Raw genomic sequence first — 14,440 nt, 5'->3', positions numbered from 1 at the left:
AAAGCTGAATGTAAAACAGCAGTCCAGACCCGTTGATTATAACTGTCAGGGTCTTGACTGAATCTGACTTAAGCTCAGAGAAATTTCTCAGTCCAAAGACCCACATTCCAGAGGGTAACAGAAGCACAGCTCGATACAATGAGTTCCTGTTTCTTTCCTACCCTTTGTAGCTTTGTCTGCCTCTGCTTACAAGCAAAAACAGTGTCTTCCATTCTGGCACACATTCCAGTCCGCTCCCAAGCCTGGCATAATTTTGACACAAAAGACATTCGCTGTTGAGTGAATGAATAGTCAACCCTTTCTCCTTCGCCAGATCTAACCACTTACGACACAGTGAAACACTACCTGGTATTGAACACACCGCTTGAAGACAATATTTCCACCCACGGCTTATCCAGGTAGGTGATTGTTTAGCCCCTTCTTAGTTTCTCTGTTTCCTGTTCATGTTTAGGATTTAATTTTATTTTTAATTATGCGTATACATTTGAGTCTGTGTGCAGGCATGTGCATGTGAGCACAGGTGGCCCCTGAGGCCCGAAGAGCTTGGATCCCCTTGAGCTAGAGTGACGGGTTTTGGGAACCACACTCTGGTCCTCTGCAAGAGCAGCAAAGAGCTCTTAACCCCTGTGCCATCTCTTTGGACATATCTGGCCTTGTCTTGAATTGTTGTCATAAACTCTAACCTTGAGGACCTTTGGGCAAGAATGTCAAGCTATAGTGAGGTGTCATGCTATGTTCTTGGAGGGTCATATTCTTCAAGTTTGTGTCAATTAAAATGTGGAAGAGACAGAAAAAAAATCACAGCACATTTCAGATTAAACTCAAACATTCAGACTTGATGGGACTGCCCCTCGGGGTGGGGTGGGGGGCAGTTTCTGACTACGGTCTCTTTAACTCAATTATGTGTGGCCTTCTAGGCTGATTTTCCTGGTCTCCATCGTGCAATGGCTCTGCCCAGGGCACCCCCCAACTGGGAGAACTGGACATGTGTGAAAGTGGTGAACAGGAAATAAGGTGATAAAGGAGTCGGTCGCTTCAGGGCTCAAAGGACAGAAAACAACAAAAACACCAGCGAAGCCAAGGGAGAGGACACAGAGGAAAGAGATCAGACATGAGGGTTTGAGGGAATTCGGCTCTTCTGCTGTTCCTTCTCTTTGACACATCCTTTCAACCCCTCCATTACCATGGGTAGCATTTAGGTGTCTGCCGCCCTTCACATCACAGAGATGTTTTGCCTGGCTCCTGATCTTATTTCTAAATCCTTAAAAAAAAAATTATTTAATCCCCCTATGCTACTGAGGTGACCCTCAGATATGTGACATAATATTAATATTCTCAAATTGATGGTATTAAAGATGCACACTCCCTGCCCCCAAGATTTTTTTTTTTTGAACATGCTACTCTTTGTCCTTGTAACACTGCCTCCAGATCTGTGCTGACAGGTGACCCAGTCACACCCCAGTGCCTGTCCCTACCTGCCTGTCACTCAATTAACACCTATTACATTTGCCCATTTTAATTTTTTTTTCCTGGCACTGGCCACTACCTGAAGCTATCTAATTTTTCTCAGCCTCTCCCTGAATAGCGTAGATGCCTCCAGAACAGGATCTTCTTAGACATTTATTATTTCTAGTCTTGTTCTTATTGGTAGTGGTAGTGGTGGTGGTGGGGTGTGTGTGTGTGTGTGTGTGTGTGTGTGTGTGTGTGTGAGAGAGAGAGAGAGAGAGAGAGAGAGAGAGAGAGAGAGAGAGAGAGAGAGAGACAGAGACAGAGACAGAGACAGAGACAGAGAGAGACACAGAGAGAGAGACAGACAGACAGAGGGGGGGGAGAGAGACAGAGAATCTGCCATGTGATTGTATGTGTGCACACCACAGCATGCATGTGGAGGTCAGAGGACAGCTTTCAGGAATTAGCACTCTCCTTCCACCACGGGTTCTGGGGACTGAAATCATGACTCAGGCCATCAAGCTTGCTGACAAGCACCTTTCTTCCCAAGCTGTCTCAAATGAGAGACTCTTATCTCCTGTTCCCTACATAAAGGAAGCCTGGCAGCAGGGGGGGGAAATATCTGTTGACTGGCCATGCTTTAAAATTTTTTCCTCTACTGAACTAAGCACTAATTTTAATATCAAAGAATATTTAATGCTCCTTTCTTTTTAAATATTAAATGCCTTTCTTTTAGAATTTGGAAGCTGTTGAATATTCTCTTTAAGTTTTATGTATTTGTATCTACAGTTTGTGTTCTGGACTTGTGGCTTCTATTCTGGGAACACCAGCCGATGTCATCAAAAGCCGAATAATGAACCAACCTCGAGACAAACAAGGAAGGTCGGTAAAGCCCTTAGTGCCCACATGCTGGCGCGGCTGCAGCAGTGTTGGTGATTAAAAGATGCTGTCTTCCGAAGGTCTATGTGATTGCGATGCATTCCTGTTTTCCTCTTCAGCAAGGCAAATGTTCATGTGAAATTACTTTCTTTGTCTGATGTAAATATACTAAGCTTTTGGGAAATTGAGCTAGCCGCCGTATTGTTTAGACACCAAGTAGTTATTGTGACTTTATTGTTCTCAAAGCATCCTGAAAGCTTTGAAATGCTCTGCGGAGAATCTGCAGACCACTCTGTTCAGAGCGTGTACCCTTCAGGCAACAGAATTCGATGTGGTATAAAGTAGCGCTCTTCGGAAGAAGTCTTGTGGAATGAACTCCAGAGAGGACAGAGGGGGTGATGGGAAAAAAGAGTCGGCAGGAAATGCCCGTGATAAACTGAACATACTTACGTCTTATGTCAATGGAGCACCGATATGGAAAGTGTTTAGCTCAGAACAGCCCTCTGTAGATGGCCCTATTTACATCTCTGTTTACAGAGGGGATGTGACAAAGGTCTCTTTCTCCTTCCAGGGGACTTTTGTATAAGTCATCAGCTGACTGCTTGATCCAGGCTGTTCAAGGGGAAGGCTTCCTGAGCCTGTATAAAGGCTTTCTACCCTCGTGGCTGAGAATGGTAAAGATGGGGGAGGTTCTATTTCTTCCTTTACTTTTGTTTTCTTTGTATTTCAGTTACTTGTCCTTTGCAGATAGTTTTCATTCTGAACTCTGACGCGTGGCATGGCCTTGCCTGCACAAGAGGCCCATTCATCCTCCCCTTTTAAAATATTTATTACAGGGTTGTTGTTTTTTCTTTTTTCTTTTTTTCTTTTTCTTTTAACCTTTCCTTAGAATCTTGTTTCCTTTCTTGACAGACTAAGGCTAAGTGACCCTGTCACATTTACTAATAAACAGGTTGATAATCTATTACATACATAGATAAAGACAGATTTTTTTTAAGTGATATAAAGCCTTAGCCTTAGCTAAAACAACCTAGGTTGGGATGGATATAGAGATTTCAGAATTTCTAGGAAATGTTGCTGCTTCAGAACTTGTTTTGACGACGGAGTTATACAGGTGTGATTACCACAGAGACCCCACTTTAAAAGAGCTCCATGGCCCGCTGTGCTTCTGCCATTTACTCCAGTGTACTAAACAGTTAGTGATGCGGTAGCTGTAATTCATAGCACAGTTGTTTTGTAAGTGCTTATACTTGAAAATGTGGATGAGTTATGGGGCTAGACAATCAAAAATCAACACAGAGAGAGAGACAGAGACAGAGAGACTTGAGTGCATGCCCTATAAAGTAGACTTAACTTTGAATAAGAAACTATAAATGTTGGCTGTCACAGGAAGACTTTGTAGGGCTTTGGAGATACACAGCAGTAGGTACAGGTACAGTCTACACTGGGCAATTCCGAAGACCTCTCCCTAAGAGAGACTTGAAGACTGAATAGGGCTTGCCCAAACAAAATGGTAAGAAAACGTTCTCTGGAGATGGGTGAGAGTGTTCCGAGAGCCCCAGGGCAGGGGAGTATGGAAAACAGAACTGGCCAGTATGCAGAGAACAAGGGGAAAAGCAAGGCAGAGAGGCTCAAAGCAGACAGACGGGGTGAACCATGCATACTCGGATGTGCTGTGGCTTGGCCAATTCTGCACTTCTAGATTATTCTGTATTTCCTGTGTTGAGAAAAAGGCCTGGAGCGATCAGTGAAACATAGTGGTGGTACAGAGAGAAGTCTGGCAGTGAGGGAAGAGGATGCCCTTCCATAGGTCGTCGGGGCATAGAAGCCTGACTGGATGAGGGTAGCTGAGTGGCCAGAGAAGATAAGGGGAAGAAAAACCAGGACCTGGGCAATTGTTGCTGCCAGTAGTTTGTCGAGATGGGCATCATTTGCAGGGCAAGAAATGTAGATTCAGTAAATGCGATTTTCGATACAGAATGTTTGGGGTACCTATTGGACATCTGAACAGATAAATACACAGAAGACTGTCTTAATGCCAGAATTAGATCAATATCAGCATCTAACCTGGGGGAAGCAGGGATGGAGGTGTAGGGAGTAAGTATAAGAACATACAGACAGGATAGTAGATGGCTTGTAATAAGAACATTAACAGCCAAAGCTCATAGCAACACCTGATACAAAGAGTCAGTCAGCCGGCTGTTGCTGTAACCAAGTACCCAACACCTGACAAGACAATCTCAAAGAAGACAGAAGGGTTTATTTGATCTTGTGGTTTCTGAGGTTTCAGTCTGTGGTCAGCTGACTCCATGGCTTCTGTAGGCTGGTGAGGCAGAACATCCTGGCAGTAGCATGTGGCCAGGAAATGGAGAGCTCCTTACAGGAAGGGGCCAGAGACAGGTGCACCCTTCAAAGGCTTCCCCCACACACCCTGTCCAGGAAGTAAAGAGTTCTTTTCAGGAAGGAGACAGGGATAGATGTGCCCTGCAAAGACTCCTGCCACTCACCGTGTTCCTGGGTGAAGGAGATGGATTAGTGGATAAGCGTCATCAAGCAGGCAGCATCAAGGTGTGTGTTACTGTCCTGTTGGTTGCTGCTATACATGATTGAACCCTGGCATCTGCCTCATAAGAACCTGCAGGTACCTGGCTAGCTTCACTGGAACTTATAATTATATCTGGTATATTCACACTGCACAGCACATTTGATAAATTATGCAGATACCTGGTGCCTCCAGGCCAGCATGTTCTTCAGAAGTTCAAGCCCGACGTGGGCCCAAGTCAGCATTAGAAAGTCTCTTACTAAGCATCACAGCCAGAGGAGCTTTTTTGTAAACTTAAAATTTAAGAGTAGCACGCCAAGAGGACTTTTGAACAGCCAGCTCTGCAGAAACAGGCATGAGAAAGGCCTGCAGTAGGCTCGAGACAAACCTGAGGCAGCACTGTGGGGCCAGATGCACTTGGACACAATAATGACACAATCCTATGAGAAGCAAAACTGACAACCACGTCCTTAGAGCAGGATGTGTGACCCCAGCTCCATGGTCCTGATGACACAGGGAAGTGGCACATTCACAACTTTGTGCTTCTTATCTCAGCTGTGTGTGTGTGCAGATCAGCCAACTGCTTCGTAGTACATTCTTAGCCTGCCAGTGAAACACGTTCAGGATTTCGCAACCCAGACATGCATTCCTTTACAAGCACAGCAGATCCAGTTTCGATTCAAACTAGTTAAGCCGAAATCCTCTCTAGTCACTGATCAGAACCAAAATAGAGAGGGGTTCAATCCAAGCATTCTTTCTCTGGTAATCCCTACTTCCTAGCATTCACGACTCCTTTCAGACCACATCCTTCCTAGTTCCTGTGGGTAGACACATCAGATTAAGGTCAAGCCATTCTGAACTTGGGGGCTCCTTTTTCTCTTCCATGAGAATTTGTTTATGCAGATTGCAAGACATCTAGGACTAAGATTTTTATGACCCAACCTTTAAAGACTTATCTGTATCTTCCTTACTCTTAAGTCTTTAATTAGATAGCAGCTTAGTACAGAAGTTAAGGCATCCCAGGTTGTAGCCTTTAAGCAGAAATGATCAGTAGAAAGAGCAGTGGGGTCTAGTTCCACACCGTGCCAGTGGGCAGCTGACTAAGGCCCAGCATCCTCATCTGTAAAATGGAGATAAGATCTGTTTGGCTTTTGTGTGTGTGTGTGTGTGTGTGTGTGTGTGTGTGTGTGTGTGTGTGTGTGTGTGTGTGTGTATGGCTTTGTTTTTTGTTTTTTGTTTTTCCATTGCAAGTTGTTCTTGGGGAAATCTGTGATTAATATGACAGGAAAATGCTTTGTAAGTTTCAAGGTGATTTACAAAGGTAAACAAACTATTAGGAAATTTGTGGGGCTTTTTTTGTTTTGTTTTGTTTTGTTTTTACAAGTGAATTGAAAATTACTGTCACTCAAAGATGTCTATGTAGAACCTTTATAATTGCTTTGAAATGTGCACTAACCTCTTTGGTTAATCTTTCAGACCCCTTGGTCAATGGTGTTCTGGCTCACTTATGAAAAAATCCGAGAGATGAGTGGAGTCAGCCCATTTTAAGCCCTTAAAGCTAGAGTGCTCATTGTCACTGAACAAGAGCATCTGCGACACACGCCCCTGTTATTTCTACCTCTTTAGGAAGATACTTTACTCCACAGAGACTGCGATTTGCAGGGGGCAGCACTTTATCTCTTTATGGAATCCCCATGGAGCTCCCTCTGACTCCTCCTTTTACCTAAGAGCAATCTGTCTGGTCCAATCTCTCAAGACCAACCACTGAGACACAGCAAGGCGTTTGCTAACGGATGGAACCCAGACCACTTTGACCTTGGGCCAGGAGGTTTGGACGTTGAGCTGCTGATCTGTGCAGAAGCAGCATCTGCCTTAGAGGAGCAGCAGAGACAGCCAGCATCCCAGGCCTGGATAGACGTCATCCATGTGGAAGACTAGTGCTTAGGAAACACATTTAACCTTTGAGCCAGTTATTTATTGTTGCCGTTTGACAACTCTCGCTTTTCTGTTCGTAGAGTGCACATATCGTAATCTACACAGAGGCAAATGAGAAGTCATGAATAAACATCTTGAGTTTTCTTAGTGCTGAAAGAAGTCGCTTAACCTTTTCCTGCAAGGAGGATGGAAAGATAAAAGAGGCAACTTGAAGTGATGTTGGATTGCAAGGAAAGAGGCCTCTTGATCCTGGGTCTGCTGCCTTTGCAGGTGTCCTTTACTGGTTGCCACTGCTTTATGCATGCTAGAGGCTAGAGATATCCCCTGACAGCCACAGTCTGTCCGTAAGAACAGAACGCTTGCTCTGGAACACATTCCATTACAACCACATTGGCCCATAGCTCTGAGAAGCATAACCAAGAGAACCACAATATACTTGTCTGAGACTGAGCTCTCGGGGCGTTCTTAGGAAGCGCCTCATACGGTCATCAGCTTTTCAGGAATGTTTTGGGAGCAAGCTTACTCTCTCTTGTGTCACCCTCTGCATCTCTCTTCTCTGTTACAGAGAGGAGAGGGCAGAGAGAGAGAGAGAGACAGAGAGAGACAGAGAGAGAGAGAGAGAGAGAGAGAACTCAGATGTCGTGAAACTTTCAGAAACCTGAGTGTTAATCATTGAGTCTTACTCATCCTCGCCTGTGGTGTGGCAAGTGCTCGCCGTCCGTGGTCCCTGGTAGCCTCTCCAGTCTTTGCATCCAGTCCTTTTCTCTCTTTCTAGAAAGGTTTCTGCAGATTCACACTCCCCCCCCCCCCCCAGCCTCAGACACAGGGTGTTTTAGGATGGATGGCTACAGCTCAGGGGTAACAGCTTGGGGATATGACTAGAAAAACTCCGACCACTCAGGCCCAAGGTAGATCTCAGAGCCAACCGAATAGCTGCTCTGATGGGCAGATGCTCCGACACGGCAGCGGCCCCGTCAGCGCTGTACGAATGAGCGGATGAAGAATCACTGCCACTTCAAAGGAGGAAGCACACTTTTAAGGCCCTTTCAATGTGTGTAACAATCTCACTTTTCTACCGACAGAAGGTGGCGTTTGATCCCTGTACATCTTCAGGTTACCCACCTTTCTGTTGCATCTGTCAGCCTGCAATTGAGTTGCTAAGTAATATCTGTTAGCCTATAGTATGTGCTTAAGTCCCCAAGCATTCTGCTCCACAAACAAAATCACTTTGGGGGAGATTTTGGTTTTTCTATGTTTTCTAATGTTTATGACTAAGTAAAAAATGGAATCAAATAATTACATGCAAACACAACTATTGAAAAAAAAATGGCTCAGCTTCCTTCTTTTGGGGGCTGGGGACTGGGACAAGGACACGTTGATCCTTGGTTTGGAAACTGAAACCCAGAGAAAGGAGGGTGCTGGTGCTGCACAGTGCCAAGGTCCTGAGTGTTATGGGTTTTAGAGTAGACCATAATATCCCACACTGACGAGGTACCCAAGCAGACCCCTTACATCGGCTTCACAGCAGCCCCGTCTCCGATCCTGCGTCGTCTCCGGCTTTGTTTTTGTTATTGTTGTTGAGGATGATGTTTCGTGTCATACGTCATCAGTATATCTGTGTTGCTCACAGCATAAAGTTTACGCTGAAATGGACTTGACCACTAAGAGTCATCACCGTCTGGATGCTTGTCATGTCTCTGGCACATAACCCATTACTCCCATGCTTTATTAGAAAATGCAGCCTCTTTGTACCCACTTGGAATACGCTAGGTTCTTTTCAAAGTAAACACATGAGAAAGCTCCCGTCTGTGACTTTCCTACTGTGTAACTCTGTAGCTGGCACTTCTCGGCCTCTGTAGCTCAATTCCAGGCATTTTTTCCTTTTCTTTCTTTTCTTTTTCTTTTTCTTTTTCTTTTTGCACTTTTACCTTTTCTCTAGTCAAATAATATTTTTTTCTTTTTAAAATCTATGCATATTTAGTTATAAATTATGTTCTGATCTTTAAAAGCAAGTTAGCAAGTATATCTGATTAAAGGGATTGCATTTCTTAAGTCTTATTTTAGTTAGAAATAATAAGGGTTTTTATTTAGTTCGTTTTGGTGTTGTTTTGTTTTTGTTTTTGACATGTGTGGGTGATTTGCCTGGATGTGTGTCTCTGTACCATTGCATGTGGTTCCTAAAGAGGCCAGAAGAGGGCATTAGATCTCCTGGAACTAGAGTTACAGATGGTTGTGAGCTGCCATGTGGGTGCTGGGAATTAAACTCAGACCTTCTGGAAGAGCAGCCTGCATGCACTCTTAACCACTAGGCCATTTCTCCAGCCCTGGGAATAGCAGCTGTTGTTACAAAGCTCCAGGCCTTGCTGGGTTATAATTCTTCAGGTTGAGGACTGGGTAGGTGCTTTGTTTTAATGTGAATCACAGCCTTCATTAATAGCCTTCTTTGTTTGGTTGGTTGTTTATTTATTCATTTGTTTGTCAGCTTACTTATTTACTTATTTATTTTGGCTGCTTGGTAGCTAAGAAAAATTGTTTATTGCTAATATAATATTAATATACAATAAAATTATATATTGCTAATATAATCTATATTAGTTATGTCATCCTTATTTTAAGACTAGCTGTCATATGAGTCTGAGTGTACCTCACCTTGTTAATGTAAAAAGGAAACAAATTGAATATTTAAATGAAATTTTTATTATTTAATAGATTCTCAGGTACATTGATTTCCAATTGAGTTTATACTTTTTTTCCCTCTCTATAAACAAAACCATATTTCTGCAAGACATCTCATTGGGAAAATGCATACTTTTACTATTTGATGATTCAGAGAATGAGTTTTGACATGGCATGGTGGCATATACCTATAATCCTAGTTCTTGGGAGATGGAGGGGGATAGCCTTATAGAAGCTCAGGGTCATCCTGACCACTTGGCAGGTTCATGGCCAGCCTGGGCTACATAAAAGACCATGTCTCCAAATGAAACAAAACCAGAAACCAAATATTTGGTAAGAAAACCATTCTCTTTTCCCAGGTTAAACCAAAGCTCTTCTTTATAACAATTACCAGTCAAACATGTACTGTTACTGCGTGCCAGCTAGTACACGCAGTAACAGGGAAGGAAGCCTGACCCTGAAATGTGAGGATCCCCCCCCCACTTGCAGTCTGCACTTTTCTTTTAACAGAGCAGAACTCTGACACTGTGGTCTAGCCCTTCACATCCCTAGATTTCTGTTTCTTTATAGGAAGGACTAGAGAAATCACTGCTGTCTTTATCTTAATATACTCGGTATCTGACGGGGACATCATTTTGATAGGTTTTTTTTTTTTTCATTTAGATTTTCTTTTCTCTGAGTATAATTATTTCCTCATATTCCAAGGTTGTAAAAAGTCCTAATCAAAATAAATGTTATTCATATAGCATTTGTTATGTTAATCTGTGCTGTTAACCTAGGCCTCTGCATCTGGTCTGTCTCACTGGGAGCTTTGTTCTGTCTCAGGATAGTTTCTCTCAGTAACTGGGATGCCTCACTGAGTGGTATTGCCTTCAGTTGCTCCATCATATCCACAATAGAGTTAAACTCCTTAGTGACATGCTCAAGGTCCTCTCCGTCTGACCCCACCCTTTTTTCTGGCCTTCATCTCTCCCTGCCTTTGCATCTCTTCCTCCTTTCAGATGCACAGCCCCCAGCTTACTCCCCTAGAGATGTATGTGGTGGCCCACTTGTCTGTGCATTGTGAGGCCTTCGTTCTGAGTCCTTCACCTAACTTCTGTCTGATCACCCCACCCATCCATCTTCATCTAGATTGGCTAATTAGCCTTATCAGAAGCTTTCCAGAGCCATAGCACCCAGGGGTCCCATTGTCTCCCCAACTAAGTGGATAGAGATGTTTTTCTTTCCTCCACGAGGGAGCTCTCTGAAAGCAGGGATTCTATAATAGTTCTCTGTGAGCCACACGGAGGACATCTGCTGATTCAGGAGGATTTTCTCTTTTGTAAGGAAATGGAGAGAAAAACACTTATGGACCGATTGTTGTATTTTATTTTCCCTTCTATCTTCAAAAGAATTATGCTGAATAGCACCTCTAACTTCATTAAGTTATTTACAAAATGTTTAACCTCCCACTGAAAGGATCACTGGTGCTCAAACGTAGTATAATTTGTAAGAAAGGCCCTCTTCGTCTATTTAAAGCCTTCCATAATGGGCTGGCAGGATCTCTCAGCGAGGACTGGCACCTGCTACCAAGCTTGACAGCCTGGGTTCTACCCCAAGCTCCACATGGTAGAACAGACACCCCTGACCTCCACACCCACATTATGACACACTCATGCCCTACCACACACACATTAGACACATAAAATTAAAAAACAAAAACAAAAAGCAAAAAACCAAACCAACCTGTGGAGGAAGGAGGAGGTAAAGGGGACATTTCTAGTCTGTCCTGTGATGCAGACTCAATGAGGCAAGACCCCTGGGAGGGCATGTGATGTTTCGAGAGAGTATAAATAGGACTCAAGGGACAGGGACTGGACTCCTGCATGGCTGCCTGTGCAGCTCTCCCTTGGTCTCCAGTCTTCGCTGATCTTCACTTGTTGAGAGAGGCACGGCAGAGAACTCCTGGCCTTTTCAGCTGGTCCTGGTCAGTCCCACCGACTGGTGCCAGTTCAGCAGAGGCATAGCAGTTTCTGCTGGATCTTGCCACCATTGCTGATTCGTGGTTGGTGACACTGTTGAACTAGACTGTTGATATCCTGACACTACAGAACTGGACTGCTGGTATCCTGACAAGAGTTTGGAATCACTCCGAAGAGCTACTTCTAAACAGGTCCACCTCCCCGCCTCGTCCTATTTACCATCTTTTCTCTCCTATCCTTGAATGGTGGGCTAGAAGGGGGGTCAAAGTGCTTGAGAGCCCTTGTTAAAGTAGGTTTTGAAAAATCTAAACGTACTGGTGGGGAGGAGCGATCGGGATGTAAAATGAATAAATAAATTAATGAGGAAAAGATGCCTCCCAGATAGGCGACTCAATTTTATTACATTGGGTAGCTTTACATTAATATGTTGGTTAATAGCTAATAAACTGGTATGATTATGACATTTTTCATTTTAGAGTGGGTCTGGAAATTTGCCCTTCATTTAATACCAGACAAATGCAGTGTCTTAGCATTTCTGACCGGTGAGGGGCACACGGATTGTTTTTCTCATACACACACCCCACCCCCATACTTTACCCCCAACTGAGTGTTGTGATTGCCAGCAGCAGCAGGAGCCACTTTGAAGGTTTGATTAAAGCGGATGAAGGTGCCTAAAGAGATCTGTTTGCTGAAAATATCTGGTAACAAACAGGAACCTATGTAAGCAAATAAAGTGTGCTATTCTGAATTTTAAAAATAAGTGACTTTAAATGACTGACTGATGTAGTGGTTATTTTCAACCCCAGTATGGTTTCGAGATAACAATAAAAATGTAGAAGTTTTTTTGTTTTGTTTTGTTTTATTTTTTTAAATGTTCATTGTGAAAATTGAAACTGACTTATTTGGGGAGGGGGGTGTTGGGTTTGGGGTACTTAATACTAACCAAAGCAATAGTTGTGTTTTCTGGCTATAATCTGTTATGTCATGCATATTCCTATTTCACCCAGTTATTCTGTGCACAAGCTCATTGGCAGAAGAATGAGAACATCTTTGTCACCACACCTACTTTGATTCCTGGCTGGCTTCCTTTCGCCCCATCCACTGCAGGCTTGGTAGCTCCTGGTCTGTCTCTGTCACCCTCTCCTCACTTTGTTCCTTTCCCTGCAAAGGAAAATGGTTTTTATAACTTCTGCCCTGAACCTGGAAATTCCCCACCCATATTAGGCACCAAGTAAGTCGGGATTTCGCCCATTCACAGGCATGTCTATGTGTGTGAGAGTCGGATGTAGGGGCTGTCCTATGCAATCCCATCATCTTTATGTGGCTTTGGTAGCCACTGCCACATTCACAAGTCCAAATGGTGATCTCAACACAGTTTTGTCCTTCTATAGCCACCCCCTGCCTCATGTCCTTACTCACCTCTCTATTGCTTTATTCTGTCAATCTAACAATACTATACAATAACAGTTGTACAATATGTAGTCCTTGGAGTCTTATTTCCAATCTCTTAGCTAAAAGGTCTTGGATGGAGATTTAAAAGGGATATTTGTGACTGGGCACGACAGGGTAGAGGTTCCTCCATCTTGTATTCTTGCTGAGGTCATTTCAGGTTTAATGAGACCCGGAGATTAAGGTTCCCCAGCTAACTTGGCTTCTGTTAAACCGCTTGCTTGTGCAAATCATCCCCCGCAGCTGCTGAGCGAGACATCTGTGGTTTTTGCCTTTAAGAGCCCCTTGATCTAAATGCTCAGGGCTATACTTCGATCCCAAATGCCTGGGAGTAGTCTCAGCTGGGTGGAATGAAGATTTTCAACTGGCTGTAAACTTTATCTGAGTGATCATCTCCTGTGGGCTCCCTGTAAGGCAGTGGTTCTCATTCTCAACCTTTAATACAGTTCCTCATGTTGTAGCGACCACCTCTTGAAGCCTGCCCCCCCCCCCTAGCATAGCTGTAGACATTTTGTTCTACTCCTGCCAGCTATTTCATATTGTTGCTGTAAAATGCTTGCCAGTCATTGACATAGAAAAATAACTTGACTCAGAGCAGGGTCATGCTGACCACATACCCTGTTATGTTCAGTATTTGTTAATCTTAAGAAATTCCACACCTGTATGATTCACATAGGACCCGTCAAGTTAAGGGTCAGTGGGAACTGTTATATCTAAAATGGCTTGAGTCAGGATCAACCACCAGGCAGTACTACCAGCACCTGCATATGAACTCAGTGTGTTTTGGTTTGGTTTAGTTTGGTTTTGGTTTTAGCCTCTATACGCGGGCCCTGAGAAGTGCCCAGTGTGTGTCTTTTAGATCTCGAGGCTGAGCTGTTTCCCTGGTTGATCAGTCTTTAGGTGTGCATTGACTAAGCCATCCTGCTTAACGGAGATTGGTGTCCTTGTGGTTCGTGGGTGACTCCTGGACCAACTATAAAATTATTTCATTGCCACTTCCAGACTGTAATTTTGCTACTGTTATTGTCTTTGTTAGGGTTTTGCTGTTGTGAACAGACACCATGACCAAGGCAAGTCTTATAAAAAACCATTTACTTGGGGCTGGCTTACAGGTTCAGAGGTTCAGTCCGTTATCATCAAGGTGGGAGCATGGCAGTATCCAGCCAGGCATGCCACAGGCAGAGCTGAGAGTTCTACATCTTCATCCAAAGGCTGCTAGTGGAAGACTGACTTCCAGGCAACTAGGGTGAGGATCTTAAGCCCACACCCACAGTGACACACCTACTCCAAACTGGTCACACCTATTCTGACAAGGCCACACCTCCAAATGGTGCCACTCCCTGGCCCAAGAATATATAAACCATCACAGTTATGAATTGCAATGTAAATATCTGATACATGGAATATCTGTTACGTGACCACAAAGGGGTCGTAACCTACAATTTGAGAACCACTGCTGTCAGGGCTTGTGATGGATCCTTGGGGAGTAGGGGTTTATTATAAGATGTAATTAACATCATGGGCACAGAGATAGACAGATATCATCATA

The 14,440-nt window shown here is 43.8% G+C and overlaps 1 protein-coding gene across 23 annotated transcripts in view; it reads left to right on the top strand.

Moving 5' to 3' along the window:
* Slc25a27 (solute carrier family 25, member 27) overlaps positions 1-12,284 on the top strand; it is a 29,476-nt gene extending 17,192 nt beyond the window's left edge. For 8 of the 23 annotated variants that reach the window (NM_028711.4, NM_001357123.1, XM_030250095.1 and 5 more), the window contains 4 exons: positions 314-398; positions 2,239-2,331; positions 2,900-3,002; positions 6,347-12,284. In NM_028711.4, coding sequence (NP_082987.1) covers positions 314-398; positions 2,239-2,331; positions 2,900-3,002; positions 6,347-6,418 — 353 coding nt within the window. In that variant the 3' untranslated portion in view covers positions 6,419-12,284. Of the gene's footprint in view, positions 1-170; positions 399-917; positions 1,015-2,238; positions 2,332-2,899 lie in introns of those variants that run through there. The other 15 variants (XM_017317678.2, XM_017317681.2, XM_006525001.4 and 12 more) reach the window with 6 other exon arrangements.
* The last annotated feature ends 2,156 nt before the right edge of the window (positions 12,285-14,440 follow it).

Source organism: Mus musculus, chromosome 17 (genome assembly GCF_000001635.26).
Source record: "Mus musculus strain C57BL/6J chromosome 17, GRCm38.p6 C57BL/6J".
NCBI lineage: Eukaryota > Metazoa > Chordata > Mammalia > Rodentia > Muridae > Mus > Mus musculus.
Note: the sequence above shows the minus strand (reverse complement) of the source record. Positions and strands in the feature narration are given on the sequence as shown.